Source organism: Camelina sativa, chromosome 2 (genome assembly GCF_000633955.1).
Source record: "Camelina sativa cultivar DH55 chromosome 2, Cs, whole genome shotgun sequence".
NCBI classification, from domain to species: domain Eukaryota; kingdom Viridiplantae; phylum Streptophyta; class Magnoliopsida; order Brassicales; family Brassicaceae; genus Camelina; species Camelina sativa.
Window position 1 is genome coordinate 27,632,818 of NC_025686.1, and position 16,479 is coordinate 27,649,296.

At 35.7% G+C, this 16,479-nt stretch overlaps 3 protein-coding genes and 1 pseudogene across 5 annotated transcripts; 2 read left to right on the forward strand and 2 right to left on the reverse strand.

Annotated features, from left to right (window-relative positions):
- On the reverse strand, window positions 869-3,816 carry LOC104742889. Of its 2 annotated transcripts, none has more exons than XM_010463981.2 (5): window positions 3,614-3,816; window positions 1,747-2,356; window positions 1,596-1,649; window positions 1,326-1,507; window positions 869-1,210 (listed from the first exon to the last, which is right to left on the reverse strand). In XM_010463981.2, exons 2-5 carry the CDS (start codon window positions 2,354-2,356, stop codon window positions 1,118-1,120), a joined length of 939 nt encoding a protein of 312 aa, XP_010462283.1. In that variant the 5' UTR covers window positions 3,614-3,816; the 3' UTR covers window positions 869-1,117. The 2 variants fall into 2 exon arrangements, with proteins under 2 accessions (XP_010462283.1, XP_010462275.1); XM_010463973.2 differs by lacking the exon at window positions 3,614-3,816 and adding an exon at window positions 2,608-2,768.
- On the forward strand, window positions 3,087-7,150 carry LOC104742877 (acyl-coenzyme A oxidase 2, peroxisomal). Of its 2 annotated transcripts, XM_010463964.2 has the most exons (8): window positions 3,087-3,521; window positions 4,528-4,623; window positions 4,909-5,024; window positions 5,120-6,000; window positions 6,081-6,260; window positions 6,350-6,516; window positions 6,594-6,717; window positions 6,795-7,150. In XM_010463964.2, the coding sequence occupies exons 1-8, from the start codon at window positions 3,160-3,162 to the stop codon at window positions 6,948-6,950; spliced, it is 2,082 nt and encodes a 693-aa protein (XP_010462266.1). In that variant the 5' UTR covers window positions 3,087-3,159; the 3' UTR covers window positions 6,951-7,150. The 2 variants fall into 2 exon arrangements, with proteins under 2 accessions (XP_010462266.1, XP_010462257.1); XM_010463955.2 differs by lacking the exon at window positions 3,087-3,521 and having other exon boundaries at window positions 4,093-4,623.
- LOC104742915 lies at window positions 7,702-9,622 on the forward strand (annotated as a pseudogene).
- LOC104742906 (type I inositol polyphosphate 5-phosphatase 5-like) lies at window positions 9,606-12,538 on the reverse strand. Its single transcript, XM_010463992.1, has 10 exons — window positions 12,438-12,538; window positions 12,174-12,306; window positions 11,974-12,051; window positions 11,604-11,691; window positions 11,404-11,508; window positions 10,693-11,305; window positions 10,404-10,597; window positions 10,208-10,316; window positions 9,968-10,116; window positions 9,606-9,872 (listed from the first exon to the last, which is right to left on the reverse strand). Exons 1-10 carry the CDS (start codon window positions 12,498-12,500, stop codon window positions 9,656-9,658), a joined length of 1,749 nt encoding a protein of 582 aa, XP_010462294.1. The 5' UTR covers window positions 12,501-12,538; the 3' UTR covers window positions 9,606-9,655.

Genomic DNA, 16,479 nt, shown 5'->3' on the forward strand with positions numbered 1-16,479 from the left:
TACCAACCTCATTTTGTATTAGTAGTTTTTAACTTTTTTTTTATAACAAATACGAGTCTGTTATCCCAAACGGCTAATCAGTCATCACAAAGCTTGAAGCTTTTGGAACGAAACAGGGACGTACATGCATAAAATCTGAATAAAACACTTATCAATTACGTTTTTTTTGTTCTTGATACAAATCATATGTTTTAAATTGCAGGAATCTTTATGAAATTGAAAGAACAAAATATAGACACTGATTGGTAACAATTGTTATTTTTGACTGTAAAAATTTTTACTTAAAAGATTTAGCTGTATGATGTTTTTCCTGTAAAAACTACAGCAAAAAGTTTTAACAGTAAATAGTCTGTTACCAATCAGGACCTAAATTTAGTGTTAGAATTTTTAACAAAAATCGGTAAAGTCGACCTAAAATTTATATAGTTATTGTAATAGTGTGTTGATGTTGTATTAACACTTAAAGTTGATAAAATGCATAAGAGCATTCTAAACAGAACTTTTTTAGATTAGAAATTTAAACTACAGAGAAAAAAAATTCGAGGTGAAACCGCTAATTCGTTGACTATACAGCCAACCTTTTTTAAAAATAATGTTAAATAGTTGACCTTTTGCATGTCAAAGCAGAAACAAATCAATACTCCCTATTCTTAATTACTTCATTGCTAATCTAATAATATACATGATTAGGTAGCTAATCAATATATTTATTATGATTCCGTGGACCTCTATTGATTATCAATACCTATTGTGGTGCTATCTCTTATTTTACTTAGAATTCCAACAATACTTATATAAGAAACTTTGATTAATAATAACCTTCATATTAGATAATAATAAACCCAAAAAGTTGTTTGTAAGGGACATAAGCAGCAACAAAAGGATGAGAAATCGAATAGAGACATACATGGAAACACAAAGGTCAATATTGTACCTACTCTCAAAGGACAGATACAATTTGCTAGAAGAATCAAGTGAGTCTAACACTAAAACGTAGATGCAACATCACAATGATGACAATAGAAGTTATAATACATACACATGAGTTGCTTGAAATATAAGGAATAAGGGTTACACGAGTCTTACAACATTCAAACCAGTAAAGAACAATCAGTACCTAACTGTTGTTGTGTTGAGTTGTTTTCGTCGCTCTCTCCAAATCAATCTTGCAATTCTCTCTTAACTCTTTCATGGCTACAAAGCTATTATGCTGCAGATCATCAAATAACAACCGACATCAAAACACAGAACCAAGTTTTACTAAATTAGAAACTTTTTCAAGTCACGTTCTGAAAAAAATCCAATAGAAGCTCTGAGGAACTTACAAGGTGGTTGCTTTCACGAGCCAAGATGCCTTCCATGTTAAGAAACAGAGATGTCCATTGACCCATTACATTTTCTGTGTTTGTGGAGTTATTGGAGTTTTCAGATCCATAAGGATCCGCTGGCTTTCCTTTACTATTCCTTCGGATCAAGCCACTAGCTTCTTTCTGGCTCTTCTTCAGCACTGCGTTAAACACCGATTTATATGACCATACATTTAATTTACCAATGTTATTCGAATCAGAGTTTTGCAGTGTGATTTTAACACTTACCTGATAATCGACCTTTGATATCCTGGTAGTGAAGATCTGACCAGATATATGCAGCTGAAGACATTCATTACATCCAGAAAACGAAGTTAGATCATATTATAATAAAAGAAACAGTATTGACAAAAAAACAACACTACAGAAACAGACAAACCTTTCAGGCAGAAAGAACAAGAGCAAGATTTCAGCTCGTCTTCAGCTCCCATATTATGATTAACACATCCCACACCGTCAACATTGGAACACCTGTTCATACCAAACGATTTGATACTCTGAGAATTAGACAACAACAAACCCGCCTCTTTGTTATTGCTGCTACTTAACACAGTCATGGCTAAGTCTTCACCAGTAACAGCATCAGTTTGACTGCCACAAACAGTCATGTCCGAGTCCTTCTCAGACATCTCCGTAACGGCATCACCACCTTTAGAAGGTTCAACAACCATATCAACGGCATTGGTTTCACCCTGAGATTCTTTCACATCGAGATTCTCGGAAGAAGAACCTTGAACGGTATCACTACAAGTCCTAGTACTCTCCTTGACCAAGTCGTCAACAACTAAACACAACCTCTTGGAAAACTTAACACCAGAGCCTTCACGAGCAACAAGGCTCTTACCAGAATCATCACCACCACCAGATTTCAGAAGCAAATCACCAAGAAGCGACGAAAGCCCTCTCTTGCTTGGAACATTATTAGTCATATCACTCAATGGACGACGTGTTTCCTTGGCCACTACTAAGCTGCTCCTATCTCCAGTCATCTTTACAAATACAAAAAAAAACTTATCAATTTCAAACAAGAAGCCAAAATCGAAACTTTTTTTTTTTTTAAATCAAGAAACCCTAATAAGTTCAATTAACACCCAAAATAAGAAATTTAACAAAACCCTATTAAATTCGGACTCGTAAACTAAGAGGAAGCTAGAAACCGAAGCGATTCGAACATTTGAGAAATGAAGAACCCTAAAAATCAAAAAGGGACAAAATCAAAATTGAGTTCTGGGTTACTAACCAATGAAATGTTGGCATCCGTCGTTGGCTGAGTTAATCGGAAGAAGAATATAAAAAAAAAAAAAGTCACAGGCGTGTGAGTAGAGAGAGAGAGAGAGAGAAGAATTAGGGTTTATGTTTGAGGTTGTTGAGGCGGGAACTAATCTTAAGATTTCCCCGATCTAAGATTTTTGCGTTTCGAATTTGGGCGTCGGACTCGGAGCGGAGGGAAGAGAAGAGTCACGCGCGGTCCCGCACTCTTTTAATGGGCCGAAACTAATCTAAAACCCACTAGGCTTAATACAACAAAAGCCCATATGTTTTCGTCTACTTTGTGCCACGTCAAGTCAAAATAAAAATCTTATCAGACAGGAAAGGAAGGATCACCTCGAAAAGCACAACCAGAACCAGCCAAAACTTTATCCACTAATATATCTCCACGTCATCTCGATAACTACGTGTCCACGTCATCTTCCTTGTCGTAAAAGTATTCATTACACTTCTCTCCGTTCATAATCCAAAAGAGAAAAAAAGGTGAAACCTTTCATCATCAAGACTCAAGTTTTTTTGTTTAATGGAATCATCGCGGCGAGGGATGATGAATCCGAGGGAGGAATCTTCTTCCGACCTAGTTGCGATGAGGAGAATCCAAAGATTGTCTTCACACATTTCTCCCGACGTGACTGTTTCGCCGCCGTTGTTGGTGCAGGCGGAGAGGTGTTCGTCGAGGTCGTCGAAGAAGTTGGAAGTCAACGGGGAAGCTTTGTCGATGTATATGAGGGGAAAACACATGGATATACAGGAGAAAGTTTTCGACTTTTTCAATTCCCGCCCCGATTTGCAGACGCCGATCGAGATCTCCAAGGATGATCATCGGGAGCTGTGTATGAATCAGCTGTTCGGGCTTGTTAGGGAAGCTGGGATTAGGCCGTTAAGGTATGTTNCCGAAGCGATTCGAACATTTGAGAAATGAAGAACCCTAAAAATCAAAAAGGGACAAAATCAAAATTGAGTTCTGGGTTACTAACCAATGAAATGTTGGCATCCGTCGTTGGCTGAGTTAATCGGAAGAAGAATATAAAAAAAAAAAAAGTCACAGGCGTGTGAGTAGAGAGAGAGAGAGAGAGAAGAATTAGGGTTTATGTTTGAGGTTGTTGAGGCGGGAACTAATCTTAAGATTTCCCCGATCTAAGATTTTTGCGTTTCGAATTTGGGCGTCGGACTCGGAGCGGAGGGAAGAGAAGAGTCACGCGCGGTCCCGCACTCTTTTAATGGGCCGAAACTAATCTAAAACCCACTAGGCTTAATACAACAAAAGCCCATATGTTTTCGTCTACTTTGTGCCACGTCAAGTCAAAATAAAAATCTTATCAGACAGGAAAGGAAGGATCACCTCGAAAAGCACAACCAGAACCAGCCAAAACTTTATCCACTAATATATCTCCACGTCATCTCGATAACTACGTGTCCACGTCATCTTCCTTGTCGTAAAAGTATTCATTACACTTCTCTCCGTTCATAATCCAAAAGAGAAAAAAAGGTGAAACCTTTCATCATCAAGACTCAAGTTTTTTTGTTTAATGGAATCATCGCGGCGAGGGATGATGAATCCGAGGGAGGAATCTTCTTCCGACCTAGTTGCGATGAGGAGAATCCAAAGATTGTCTTCACACATTTCTCCCGACGTGACTGTTTCGCCGCCGTTGTTGGTGCAGGCGGAGAGGTGTTCGTCGAGGTCGTCGAAGAAGTTGGAAGTCAACGGGGAAGCTTTGTCGATGTATATGAGGGGAAAACACATGGATATACAGGAGAAAGTTTTCGACTTTTTCAATTCCCGCCCCGATTTGCAGACGCCGATCGAGATCTCCAAGGATGATCATCGGGAGCTGTGTATGAATCAGCTGTTCGGGCTTGTTAGGGAAGCTGGGATTAGGCCGTTAAGGTATGTTGCTGATGATCCGGAGAAGTATTTCGCGATTATGGAAGCTGTTGGAAGTGTTGATATGTCCTTTGGGATTAAGATGGGCGTTCAATACAGGTTAGTGAATTTGAATAGAACTTGGCTTTGTCTTGTTTCGTCATTGGATTTGAAGATGTTGGTTTTGTCATTTAGTACTTTTAGCTTCACTATCAACTATAAAGTTGAAAGCTTTTTAACTTTTCCTACTGCGAATGAGTAAATTTAGAGATTTTAAGATTTTGTTTTGTGGTGTCGTTCTCGATGGAAAAGTTTGATCTTGTTTTGTATCGTAAGAGTTAAAGTTTAATAAATATGTGGGATTCGTAGTCTGCGTTTGATTTGTTTATACATGTATATTTGCAGTCTTTGGGGAGGGTCTGTGCTCAATTTGGGAACCAAGAAGCATAGGGACAAGTATTTTGATGGCATTGACAACCTTGACTATACCGGTTGCTTTGCCATGACTGAACTTCACCATGGTGAGTGATGATGATGACTAATGTTTCCTCAGCATCTAATACTCTGTCTTAATGTTATGCCCCTGTACTAAGTATCTTTCTTTTGTTTACTCAAGGGTCAAATGTTCAAGGGCTTCAGACCACAGCCACATTTGATCCACTTAAAGACGAATTTGTAATTGATACACCTAATGATGGAGCTATCAAATGGTGGATTGGAAATGCTGCTGTTCATGGGAAGTTTGCCACTGTTTTTGCTAGGCTTATCCTTCCAACTCATGATTCCAAAGGAGTCTCGGATATGGGTGTTCACGCCTTCATTGTTCCCATAAGGGATTTGAAAACACACCAGACGCTCCCTGGTGTTGAAATCCAAGATTGTGGACATAAAGTGGGACTTAATGGAGTAGATAACGGTGCGTTGAGGTTTCGTTCTGTGAGAATACCCCGAGATAATCTTCTCAATCGTTTTGGAGATGTCTCTCGAGATGGCAAGTATACAAGCAGTTTGCCAACGATCAATAAAAGATTTGGGGCAACACTTGGTGAGCTTGTAGGTGGTCGAGTTGGCCTTGCATATGCATCTGTTGGTGTTCTTAAAATCTCTGCAACGATTGCTATTCGTTATTCCCTTCTAAGACAACAATTTGGTCCTCCAAAGCAACCTGAGGTCAGTATTCTCGATTACCAGTCTCAACAACACAAGCTCATGCCGATGTTAGCCTCCACCTATGCATACCATTTTGCAACTGTATACCTCGTGGAGAAATATGCAGAGATGAAGAAGACTCACGATGAGCAACTGGTTGCTGATGTCCATGCACTCTCTGCTGGTCTCAAATCTTATGTAACGTCTTACACCGCCAAGTCACTCTCGGTTTGCAGAGAAGCGTGTGGAGGACATGGTTACGCAGCTGTTAATCGATTTGGAAGCTTGAGAAATGATCATGACATTTTCCAGACATTTGAAGGAGACAACACAGTGCTTCTTCAACAGGTCCTTTCACTCTTTTAAGAAACTTTTCACTTCTTTTGAGAATATAATCATGCTCATAGTTTTGTTTATTTTTCTTTCAGGTGGCTGCTGATTTATTGAAGCGTTATAAAGAGAAGTTCCAAGGCGGGGCGTTGACAGCTACTTGGAGCTACTTGAGAGAATCAATGAACGCTTATTTGTCTCAGCCAAATCCTGTTACAGCGCGTTGGGAAGGTGAAGATCATCTAAGAGATCCAAAATTCCAGTTAGATGCTTTCCGGGTGAGTTAATGTGTTTGCTCTATATAATCTCTCTTGACTCTTATTGCCTTCATTCACTACAATTGTTTACTTTACATTTGTCTCCTCAGTATCGAACATCGCGATTGCTACAAAATGTGGCAGCAAGATTGCAGAAGCACTCAAAGACTCTCGGTGGTTTCGGTGCGTGGAACAGATGCTTAAATCATCTCTTGACACTTGCAGAATCTCACATTGAATCAGTCATTCTCGCCAAGTTCATCGAAGCTGTTAAAAAGTAAGGATCACACCACAAATCGTTCCTTAAATCAAGATTTATAAATCTCTCATTACAAACCTGTTTACTTTCTTCAGCTGTCCGGACCCAAGTGCAAGAGCTGCTCTGAAACTAGCATGTGATCTTTACGCGTTGGACCGAATCTGGAAAGATATAGGAACGTACCGTAACGTGGATTATGTAGCGCCTAACAAAGCCAAGGTTTGTTTTGTTGTATCAGTAACTCATTTTCTCGATTATAAATGGTTTCTAAACATAAATCTTGTTCTTGTTTGCAGGCAATTCATAAACTGACAGAGTATTTGAGTTTCCAAGTAAGGAACGTGGCGAAGGAACTAGTGGATGCGTTCGAGCTACCTGATCATGTTACTCGAGCACCAATTGCTATGCAATCCGATGCTTACTCACAGTATACTCAAGTAGTCGGATTCTAAAAATGTGAAGGAACAAATAATATATCATCACAATGAATGATCTTTTGATTCGAAGCAAAGAAGAAAAAACAATTTATACGGGATAGACAAGAATCTGCAGTCCTTTTGTATGCGTATTTTGTATCTGTTGTTGTTGTTTCCACGAGAGAACAAAACAAAACAAAGTAATAAAAATGTCAGGAAAGCCACGTTTATGACTACTACATTTGTAAGTGTTACGAATTGATGAAGTAATGAACTTACCTAAGCTCCATAGCTCGTATCACCAAACAAATTGATGTTTTCTTTGAGTTTTATATTAAAGGCGTGGGTAAAACGTGGTGGGGGCGTAATTGCAGAGGTCATGTAATCCCTCAAATTCTTCACAAACATCCAAACCTCTAGAACTGTCATCAATTAAAACCATCCTTTAACATTCAAAAACTTTCAAACTGACATCATATTGTTCTTTAATAAGTGTGAAACTGTCGGATGACTCTCCTAGCTAATGATGTAAAAAGTTTATTCACTAGCGGAATTTTAGGTAACTCTTGACCACATGAAAACATTATTTTTATATTGAGCCGAAAACAAAACATTACTTTATTTCGTTTTGCTTTCTTAGGACATGCAATTTTAGTTCCAGACAAGACGAGCAGATCTCGACACGTCCCTCTCCCAACATGCACACCTCCTCCAAGCTCTTTTACATATAATAGACTTAAATTATATATATCCTTCTTATTTAAAAGCAGAATATCAAAACAATTACGATATATGTCACAAGATATCGCGATCTATACATGTAACTTAACCGCCAATAAAGTCAATATCAATCACGTATATATAACATAAACTCGAGCAATCGCAAGGGATCATTTGTTTTTACAAATCTATTATATATAATTATAGTAAAAACTATACACTCAAAAACACTAAAAATGGTGGAGGTCCAAGATTTAGAACCACTTAGTCCAATTCAAGACGAAGATGACGATGATTTCGAAGAAGAAGAAGGCGAGTTTGATCGTTTCGGTGAAGACATCAGCTACGATGATCTCAAGAAACGCATGTGGAAAGATCGAAACCTTATGTGTAAGCTCAAACAACAAAAGAGAGACAATCATCACAACTCCGTCATCTCTTCGCCGTCGTCATCTTCCACGTCAGCATCCTCCCCTGTCTCCTCCTCCTCCGCTATCGTGCGCCGAGCAGAAGCTTCACGCCGCAAGAAAATGGCTCGTTCTCAAGATTCGGTGTTGAAGTACATGATGAAGATTATGGAAGTTTGCAAAGCTCAAGGTTTCGTTTACGGAATCGTACCGGAAAAAGGTAAACCGGTTACCGGTTCTTCAGACAGTTTAAGACGTTGGTGGAAAGAAAACGTTCAATTCGATCAAACCGCACCAAACGCTGTCTCTGATTATTTGACGTTAGCGGCTGCTCAGTTAATCTCGTCAAACGCATCTCTAGACCCGAATTCTTATATCCACATGCTTCACGAGCTACAAGACACGACGTTAGGGTCCTTGTTATCAGCTTTGATGCAACATTGCGTGCCCCCGCAACGGCGGTTTCCGTTAGAAAAAGGTTTGGCTCCACCGTGGTGGCCGAACGGGACGGAGTTATGGTGGGGAGAGCAAGGAGCTGCGGCGTTTGAGCACGGTCCCCCACCGTATCGAAAACCGCACGACCTTAGAAAAGCTTGGAAAGTGAGCGTTTTAGCGGCTGTGATTAAACACATGTCGCCGAATTTGGAGAGAGTGAGACGGCTCGCGAGACAGTCCAAGTGTTTGCAAGATAAGATGATGGCTAAAGAGACTGATACTTGGTCTCGTGTGTTGAACCAAGAAGAAGCTCGTCTCAAACGCCTCACAATCTCAGATGACGAGGACAAGGATGGAGATCAAGAACCTTCAGTATTCACTTGTTTCGATAAAGAATCTTCACTTAACCCCTGTTTTCTTGTAGCGCAAGATCAAGAACCGGCGGTGTCAATGAGGAAAGACAAAAGGGCTGATCAAGAATGTTTTCTTGTCGATCAAGAACCGTTCGGTAACAAGAGAAAAGGTGAGTTTGTGGAACAACAAGAGGCAATGGTATCATCTAATGTATACACTTGCCAAAACTCGAGTTGTGCTTCAAGTGATGTGAGTTTAGGATTCGTGGACAAGAACTTGAGGACAGGTCACGAGATCGAGTGTCTCTACGGAAATCAAGAACCGATGAACCATGTAGCGGTGGCTCGGACGGGTATGTTCGGTCAATGACTACAAGTGACGATGATTACAGCGCCAGCTCGAGAGCAGATGACACAAGAGATTATCATAATCAAGATGGAAACTGGCTAGATTATCTCTGGTTCGAGAGGTTACATGACTTAAACTGTTCTGATCAAGGATTTGAAGATCAAACAACAGCAGTGGATTTGAACCAATTACCAAATCATTCTGATTCGAATCAGACCATGAACGAGGAAGCCTTCTCGTTATGGGACATGGGCTGTGAAGACAAAGATGTTTACATGTCTCAAGATTGAAAACATATCTCAACTTTGGAATATATATATATCCTCTAGTTGTTACAATGTATTAAAAAAAAAACAGAGTTAAGAGAACAAAAACAGAGAAAATTTTGTTGATGATCCAAAGCTATACAATCAATCAAGAAATAAAACCTTTTTTTTTTTTTTTTTTTTTCATTTTCAAAAAGAATTGTAACAAATCTTAGTCATAAAAACTATGCCTTTGTGGAATGCAATCTTCAACCAATCTTGCACCCGCTAAAGAATAACCTTTCCTGAATCTACCTTTGTTCAGACTCTTCACATCAACTTCTACTGCAAAGATCGCACAAACCGGTCTATGATCCGAAAACCTCGATTCGCCACGAATATATGAAAGCTGTTCTATGCCTTCACCTCTCCACAGAATCCGATCACACCTGCAAACATAAAACAAATGTTTTTATGAATCAAAAACAACACCACAGTAAACATGGTTCAGTACTGTTTAGGATTAGAACTTTGGATAATATACCAAGCAGGAGTGCGGCGTTTTTTCTTGGACTTGGTCATTTCTCCAGCATAAGCATCTGAGTTCTGAGAGTACTTATAGGTCGGAGCAAAAAAGATTTGACCTTCTTGGAATCCTGAGAAGACTCTTCCTGCTCCTCTTTCCATGTTTAGCTGAATCATTCAAAGATCAGAGAAGTTAGTAAACCGGGAAAAGAATTTTAAGAATTCAAAAGACTTCAAGAACATTTTCATAATACAAAACCTGGTCTCTCTCAAGAAGAGTGTCCCAATCATTGTCTTCTAGTAATACTCTTGTCTCTTCATAGGTTAAAGCAACTCTGTAATTCAAATCTCCAAGCCAAAGTACTCGGCTGCAAATTCCAAAACATACTCCTTTAGCGGTTTTTTATTAGCAATGTATAGAGAGAAAACGATTATGACTTCAAGGAAAAACATACTCATGATCAATGATTCTTTCGGGTGCGCGACAAATAGGGTTCTTGGTGAGTTTAGGGAATTGAGTATGTTTCAGAATCTCAGCTACATCTGCGTTTCTTCTCAGCTCATCACCTTCTTTCTCACCAGATGCCAAATGACTACACACAAAGCAAAAGCTCGTTTGGTGCAATGACATGCTTATAGCAATACATCCCTGTGCAAAAAAAAAAACACACACACAAAGATTCAGATCCTTAAGCTTATGTCAGAAACTTTGATTTTATATATATGGATGAAAAGTTGTTTTACCTTGTTCCCTAAGCGACCCATGATACCTCTCCCAACAGAATCAAGTCTAAGATGAGAGATATGTGGAATCAACTCTTTTCTCGCCCAAACAGACAAAAACAAACCAACCATTTGTTTACTAGCAATCAACCGATAACTCATTTGTCCAGGCATCTTCGTAGTCGCAGGAACATCATCAAACAAGAAATTCTCATGAACCCTAAAATTCTCAGCCTCAGCATTGTTGTTGTTACTGTTATCTGTCATAGTAGGATCACTAAACTTTTTCGATCTCCTAGCTTCCCAACCAACCGAGGAAGTAGTAGTATTATCACTAACCGGACAGTTACAAGTCTTCAAAAGACTTGAATCGACACGAAAGTTTCTGCTCAAGACTTTAAGGTTCGGTCTTTGAAAGAAACTAAGACTACTTGGTGTTCTTGATTCTTCATTACCACAGCTACTACTACAAGAAGAAGTCGTTCTTGAAGCAGAGTAAGCTGCGTTTGAATAAACAGAGTCTTGTCTTGGTTTGTTTAAAGCTTGACTTATAAGAGCTAACCATTTAGCTGCAGGCTCATTATCTTCAACCACTAAAACGTTTCCTGCACTTAGAGGAACAATCTCTTGAAACCTGAATATGAAAAAAACCAATACAAGAATCGTTATAAAAGATTGAAACACTTTGTTATGAACCCTAATAAAAGTTTCGAATTTCAGTTATATTCATACCCACAGATATATAAATCAGCTGTGCCTTCAACGAGTAAGAAGTCTTCTAGGTTAAGATCATTGTTTGGTGTTCTTCCTCCTACGTTCCACGTAGCTAGAAACACCCTGAGATTTCATAAAAACAGAGAATTAGAATCTCAAACCAAAAGAAAAAAACACAGAGAGAGAGAGAGATAGATTGGATTAGATATATATCAAACCTGAGTTCACGAATCTCTGTAGTTGGAGCCATAGGTCTATCGAAACTCGATAGATTCAAGCCTTCAATTCCAGGACTTGACTTCCTCTCTAACAAATTTAAGGGGAGAGAATAATAAAAAAGAAGACCCTAAAAATTTACATTGCTTAGAAATAAAACTAAGGGATCAAGAAAACCCTAAATTAGATTAAAGACCCTTGACGAAGAGACGAGTCCAAGAAGGAAAGAAAAAAACAATGTATTACGATTTAGACATCGCTATCGTAATCATGTGAAAACTTGTAAAATTGTATGGGTAGGTTACCAACAAAAAAAAAAAAGATCAAATAATTCCTAACCACACATTGAAAAAAGATGATTCAAAATTATACCAGAAGCAGTCTTCCAAATCATTGGAGAAGTGTTGTCAAGAACCGATTTCTTCCGAGAAGCCATTCGTCGCTCCAAATCTATCAAAAAGGTATGAATGATCCAAATTCCATTATTTGATGTAAAAAAAAAAAAAATCGAATCGAATGATTTTTGTTTTCTTGGGATGTACGTAAATAGGTTAAAGAAAAGAGATTATTACCATTGTTGTTGTTGTTGTATTGGTCATCATTAATTCCTCTGTAGTTCATATTATTATGAGACGCATCTTCTTCTTCTTCTTCTTCTTCTACTTTACCAAATCGTCTTGATCCGAAAATGTTAGGAAGAATTGACTAAAAACCAAGGAATGTTGTAAATTTTTAAATTAAATTGAGAGAGAATTAATGGGTTTCACGTCGTGACATTTTCCAATTAAAAAAAAAGAAGATAATAATTGAAGGAGAAAGAGAGAGAGAGAGAGAACCTTCTTCTTAATCTCGCTTCGGAGGATGTTCTCAGAGTCGCTATCTTCTTTATTGGAACTCATTCATCAAAATCTTCTTAACACAAATTATAATTGGTAACAGAGACAGAGAGAGAGAGAGAGGAGTTATTATTTAATATACCTTTACTTAAAACATTATTTTTTTTTGTGTTAATCGTGCGGAGAAGGACACTATTGTTTATTTTTTTACTTTTTTTTTTTTTTTTTAATTTAGTTTCTAGGGTTTGATTTATTTTTCACATCTATTGGTTGAGTATTGACATGAGCATAATTTGTTTTTACTATTGTTTAGTTTAATACGATTACTCTTACTTACTTTAATTAATGAAACAGAAGGGGGATTGCTAATGATTTCTTGTATTTTTTATGACGAAAAATACAAATGGTATAAAATAACGAATTAATTAAAATAAACATAAAAATCGAATTTTCTAAAGTGGGTTTGAAAAGATCAGATTTTGGCGCCAGCTCCTTCGGAGTTCGGATGTTTTAATATCTATCAACAGTAGTTATATGCTCTAGTTACAGATGTGCTAAGATTTTTATAATTCGTGTTAGAAACTTAGAATTAATAAAATATATTAAAGTTTGTGTTGTTTTGTTGGATCGTTAAAACTTACATACTTTTTCAAAACCATTATTAGTCAATAGAGGTAGGGGTAAAAATTTCCAAAAGTTAGCTGTTTACGTTTCGACAGAAAAGTTAGCCATATATATATACTAGAAGTCATTCCAGCTTACATTGTTTTTGAATTTTAGTAATTTGGATATTATAGTTCTTTTATTCGTTTACTCAGCAATTGTTATTTTAATGATTTTTAAAATATACTGATTATTTCAATATTTTTGAGGTTCTTTTGTTTAGTGTTACTTAAATTTTCCTTTTTTATGTAGTATTAGAGTATTTCAACATGTAAAGAAATTTTTGATTACATAGTAGTGTGTTTATGGTTTTTTCTCCCTTTAGACTTTCAAGACATTAAGCATTCTCCATCTTTTTATTTTCTTTCTTGCGTTTGCACAAATTATATTACTACTGACATCTACAAAAACATGAAAATTTTGGAAAATAACTTACATGAATAAAATCTAAATATGAAATTTAAGTAAACAACAATGAACTTAATAAATATATTTTACCAGCTAATTTTTGGTGAGGTAAAAAATGCAATCACATCCCTCAATATAATTTATTCTTTATACATTCTAATACAAATTAATATTTTTTTACGAAATTTTAATAATGAAAATGAATCCAAGTAAATAAGTTTATAAAAAATTACTCTAAGTTTTGGTGTAGTATAAAAATGCAATAGTTTTGTTCCATCGCCGAAATGATTGTTTAGATCTGTCTTTTTAGCTTTATCATAAATGCAATTGAATAAAACAAATATTTATTTTCTCGTAGCTACGTAGAAGAAAAACCGCAGAATATTATTATATCAAATATCATAATAAAAAAGTGTCTTAGGAAGTAAAATATTATATGTGAAAGTGGAAAATGTTATGAGAATATTTGTTGATCTTTTATTTTTAAGATGGTTAATCTAAAGCTATTTGATACTAAGGTTCCTAAAAAATGATACCAATATACAATTAGCATATATTACTCACAAGTCACAACTATAGAAGTCAAATTAATTAATATAGAAAAATGCAACTCATATCATGCTATGATATAAAAAGACATCACAATCTTAACAACATGATTTTTTAAGCATATGATAGTAACATCACAAACTAAATTTACAATGGAGAGACTCATATGCATCGTCTTATAAGAAGAAGTTTTAGTCTACTTTATACACTGTTAATTATAATATAGTAATTTTAAAATGCTACTAATAATCTTAATATAGCGATAATAATTCACTATTATAGAGAGACAAATAATAGCAAAGAAAAAAATGATATTGTATGTGCACCCTCTAAGATGGCACCGACAAAGACAACATTTACAAATCGCTATCGAAACGAAATGATAGCGTTTTTTCGTGTGCTAAAAATACGCATATTTCTTGTAGTGATGTTGAATATATTAAATCATGATAGTTCATTTTTTCATGATGTAGTAGTATTAATATAACCAACAAACACGACAACCCTAGAGTAAATATAAAATATGGTTCAAGGCCCGGACCGAGGCCCAACCCATAGGGTAAGCAAATGAAGCCAAGCATTATGGCATCAAATTTTTTGGAGTATACTTTAGACCAAAAGTTTTGTTTTCTTTTATGTAGAAAAAAATAAAATTATAAGTTCAGTTATTATTATATTTTCTTATAAGTTCAAGTTTTATATAAGAAAAACATATATTTTTCATGTAGATATATCCAATTTGTATAAATATTTAAATGAATATGAAAACATTGAAAAGACAAAAAAATGTGAGCAAGCAAAAGGAACATATTTCGGTTTATGGACTTAGAAACTATCTTATGAAAATAATTTTTTATATTACTATTCTTATTATTTTATTTACTATAATGAAAATGGTTTCTTAAAAACAAATTGGCATAGGTCATCCAAAATTGCCGGACCGGTCCATGGAGATTAGGAAATACATACATAAACACTCTAATGAATAAGTAAATTTGTCAAACATTCTCACATTATATTTTTCTGATGCATTTTTAATGCAAACAATAAACATGATAACCTGCAAAAAAATATTTAAAATTATTCGAGAATACCTATTGAAATATGAAAAATATATAAAAATAATATAATTCTTCATAGGAACCTAATGACTGAAATTAAATAATCATGACTGAAAAAATCTCTTAAAATGAGAGCAATTAGGGACTCAAATTTTATTTTATGGAAAACTGATTGAATTCTAATATTATGGAAAACAAATTGGTAATATCTAATAGGGAATAAATAAGTAAGCAATTATCAAATTACTTACATAAAACATCCCACCATTAGATTATATAGGATTAAACTCCAGAAACTAAACCCAGTAATGGATACTCAGAAATTAAAATTTGACTCAAAATTTTATGAATTTATAAGAGAATTTTGAGAACACGTAAACATCTACAATCTAACATAATTTAGATTCCTTTCTTGCTTATGAATCATTTATAAGAGTGGAAACCCATAAATAATTTTTTTACATAATTTAGAATCCGTTCTTGCTGTGAATCATACATAAGATTGAAACATATTTTTATAATGTCAAAATAACCTATAATCAAATTGTTCCTAGGATGAAACCACAAACTGATAAATGGTGGGTTTAGATTGGGAGGATCTAATTGAAGAAGAGAAGAAGGAAATGTTAAGAGTTTTTTTTTTGTTTTATGGACTTTTAGTGAATTAGGTCCAAAGTATAAATGAATTTAGTTAATTAGGTCCAAACAATAAAAATGTACAGGTGTTAGATAGATAATAGGCCAAGTGTCATCTTCTTAGCAAAAGTTGAGAAAAACCTTCTCATATATAAGTAATATGAAGTAAATACTTAATCATATATAAGTAAGATTTTGTATGAATGATTTAATTTACTTATGTTTCTTTTTTGCAATTATTAAGAAGAACCGACAAATATTACGATTATTTCTTATATGTATATGCAGTAATTAATCATGAAAATCTGGTTTTGCTTTTAAATTGTGTTGTTTATAAAGGATTTAAATATCGGATTTGATGAATAATGATTAATAATATCCTAAAGTTTGATGAGAGGAGGCGATAGCCAGTGTTAGGATGGGCCGGGACCATTTTTGAATCTGGACTCAGCCACGACGACAGCTGAGGTTTATTGTACCAATTGACCAGAGAACGGATGAAATGTCTAAATATGAAGTTATATGTTGACAACAATGGCATTGTAAAGATATTTGTTGGTGAAGTACTATTATTGAAATCATATGAAATGAGAAACAAAATAATAACTGAAGTATTATCATCAGAACATCATTGTTTGGGCAACTTCTATATTCTCTTTCTAAGCATTGATTTCTTGAAACATTCCTTTAGCAGCCATCCTGCAAATCCATTGCCACCAAAAAGA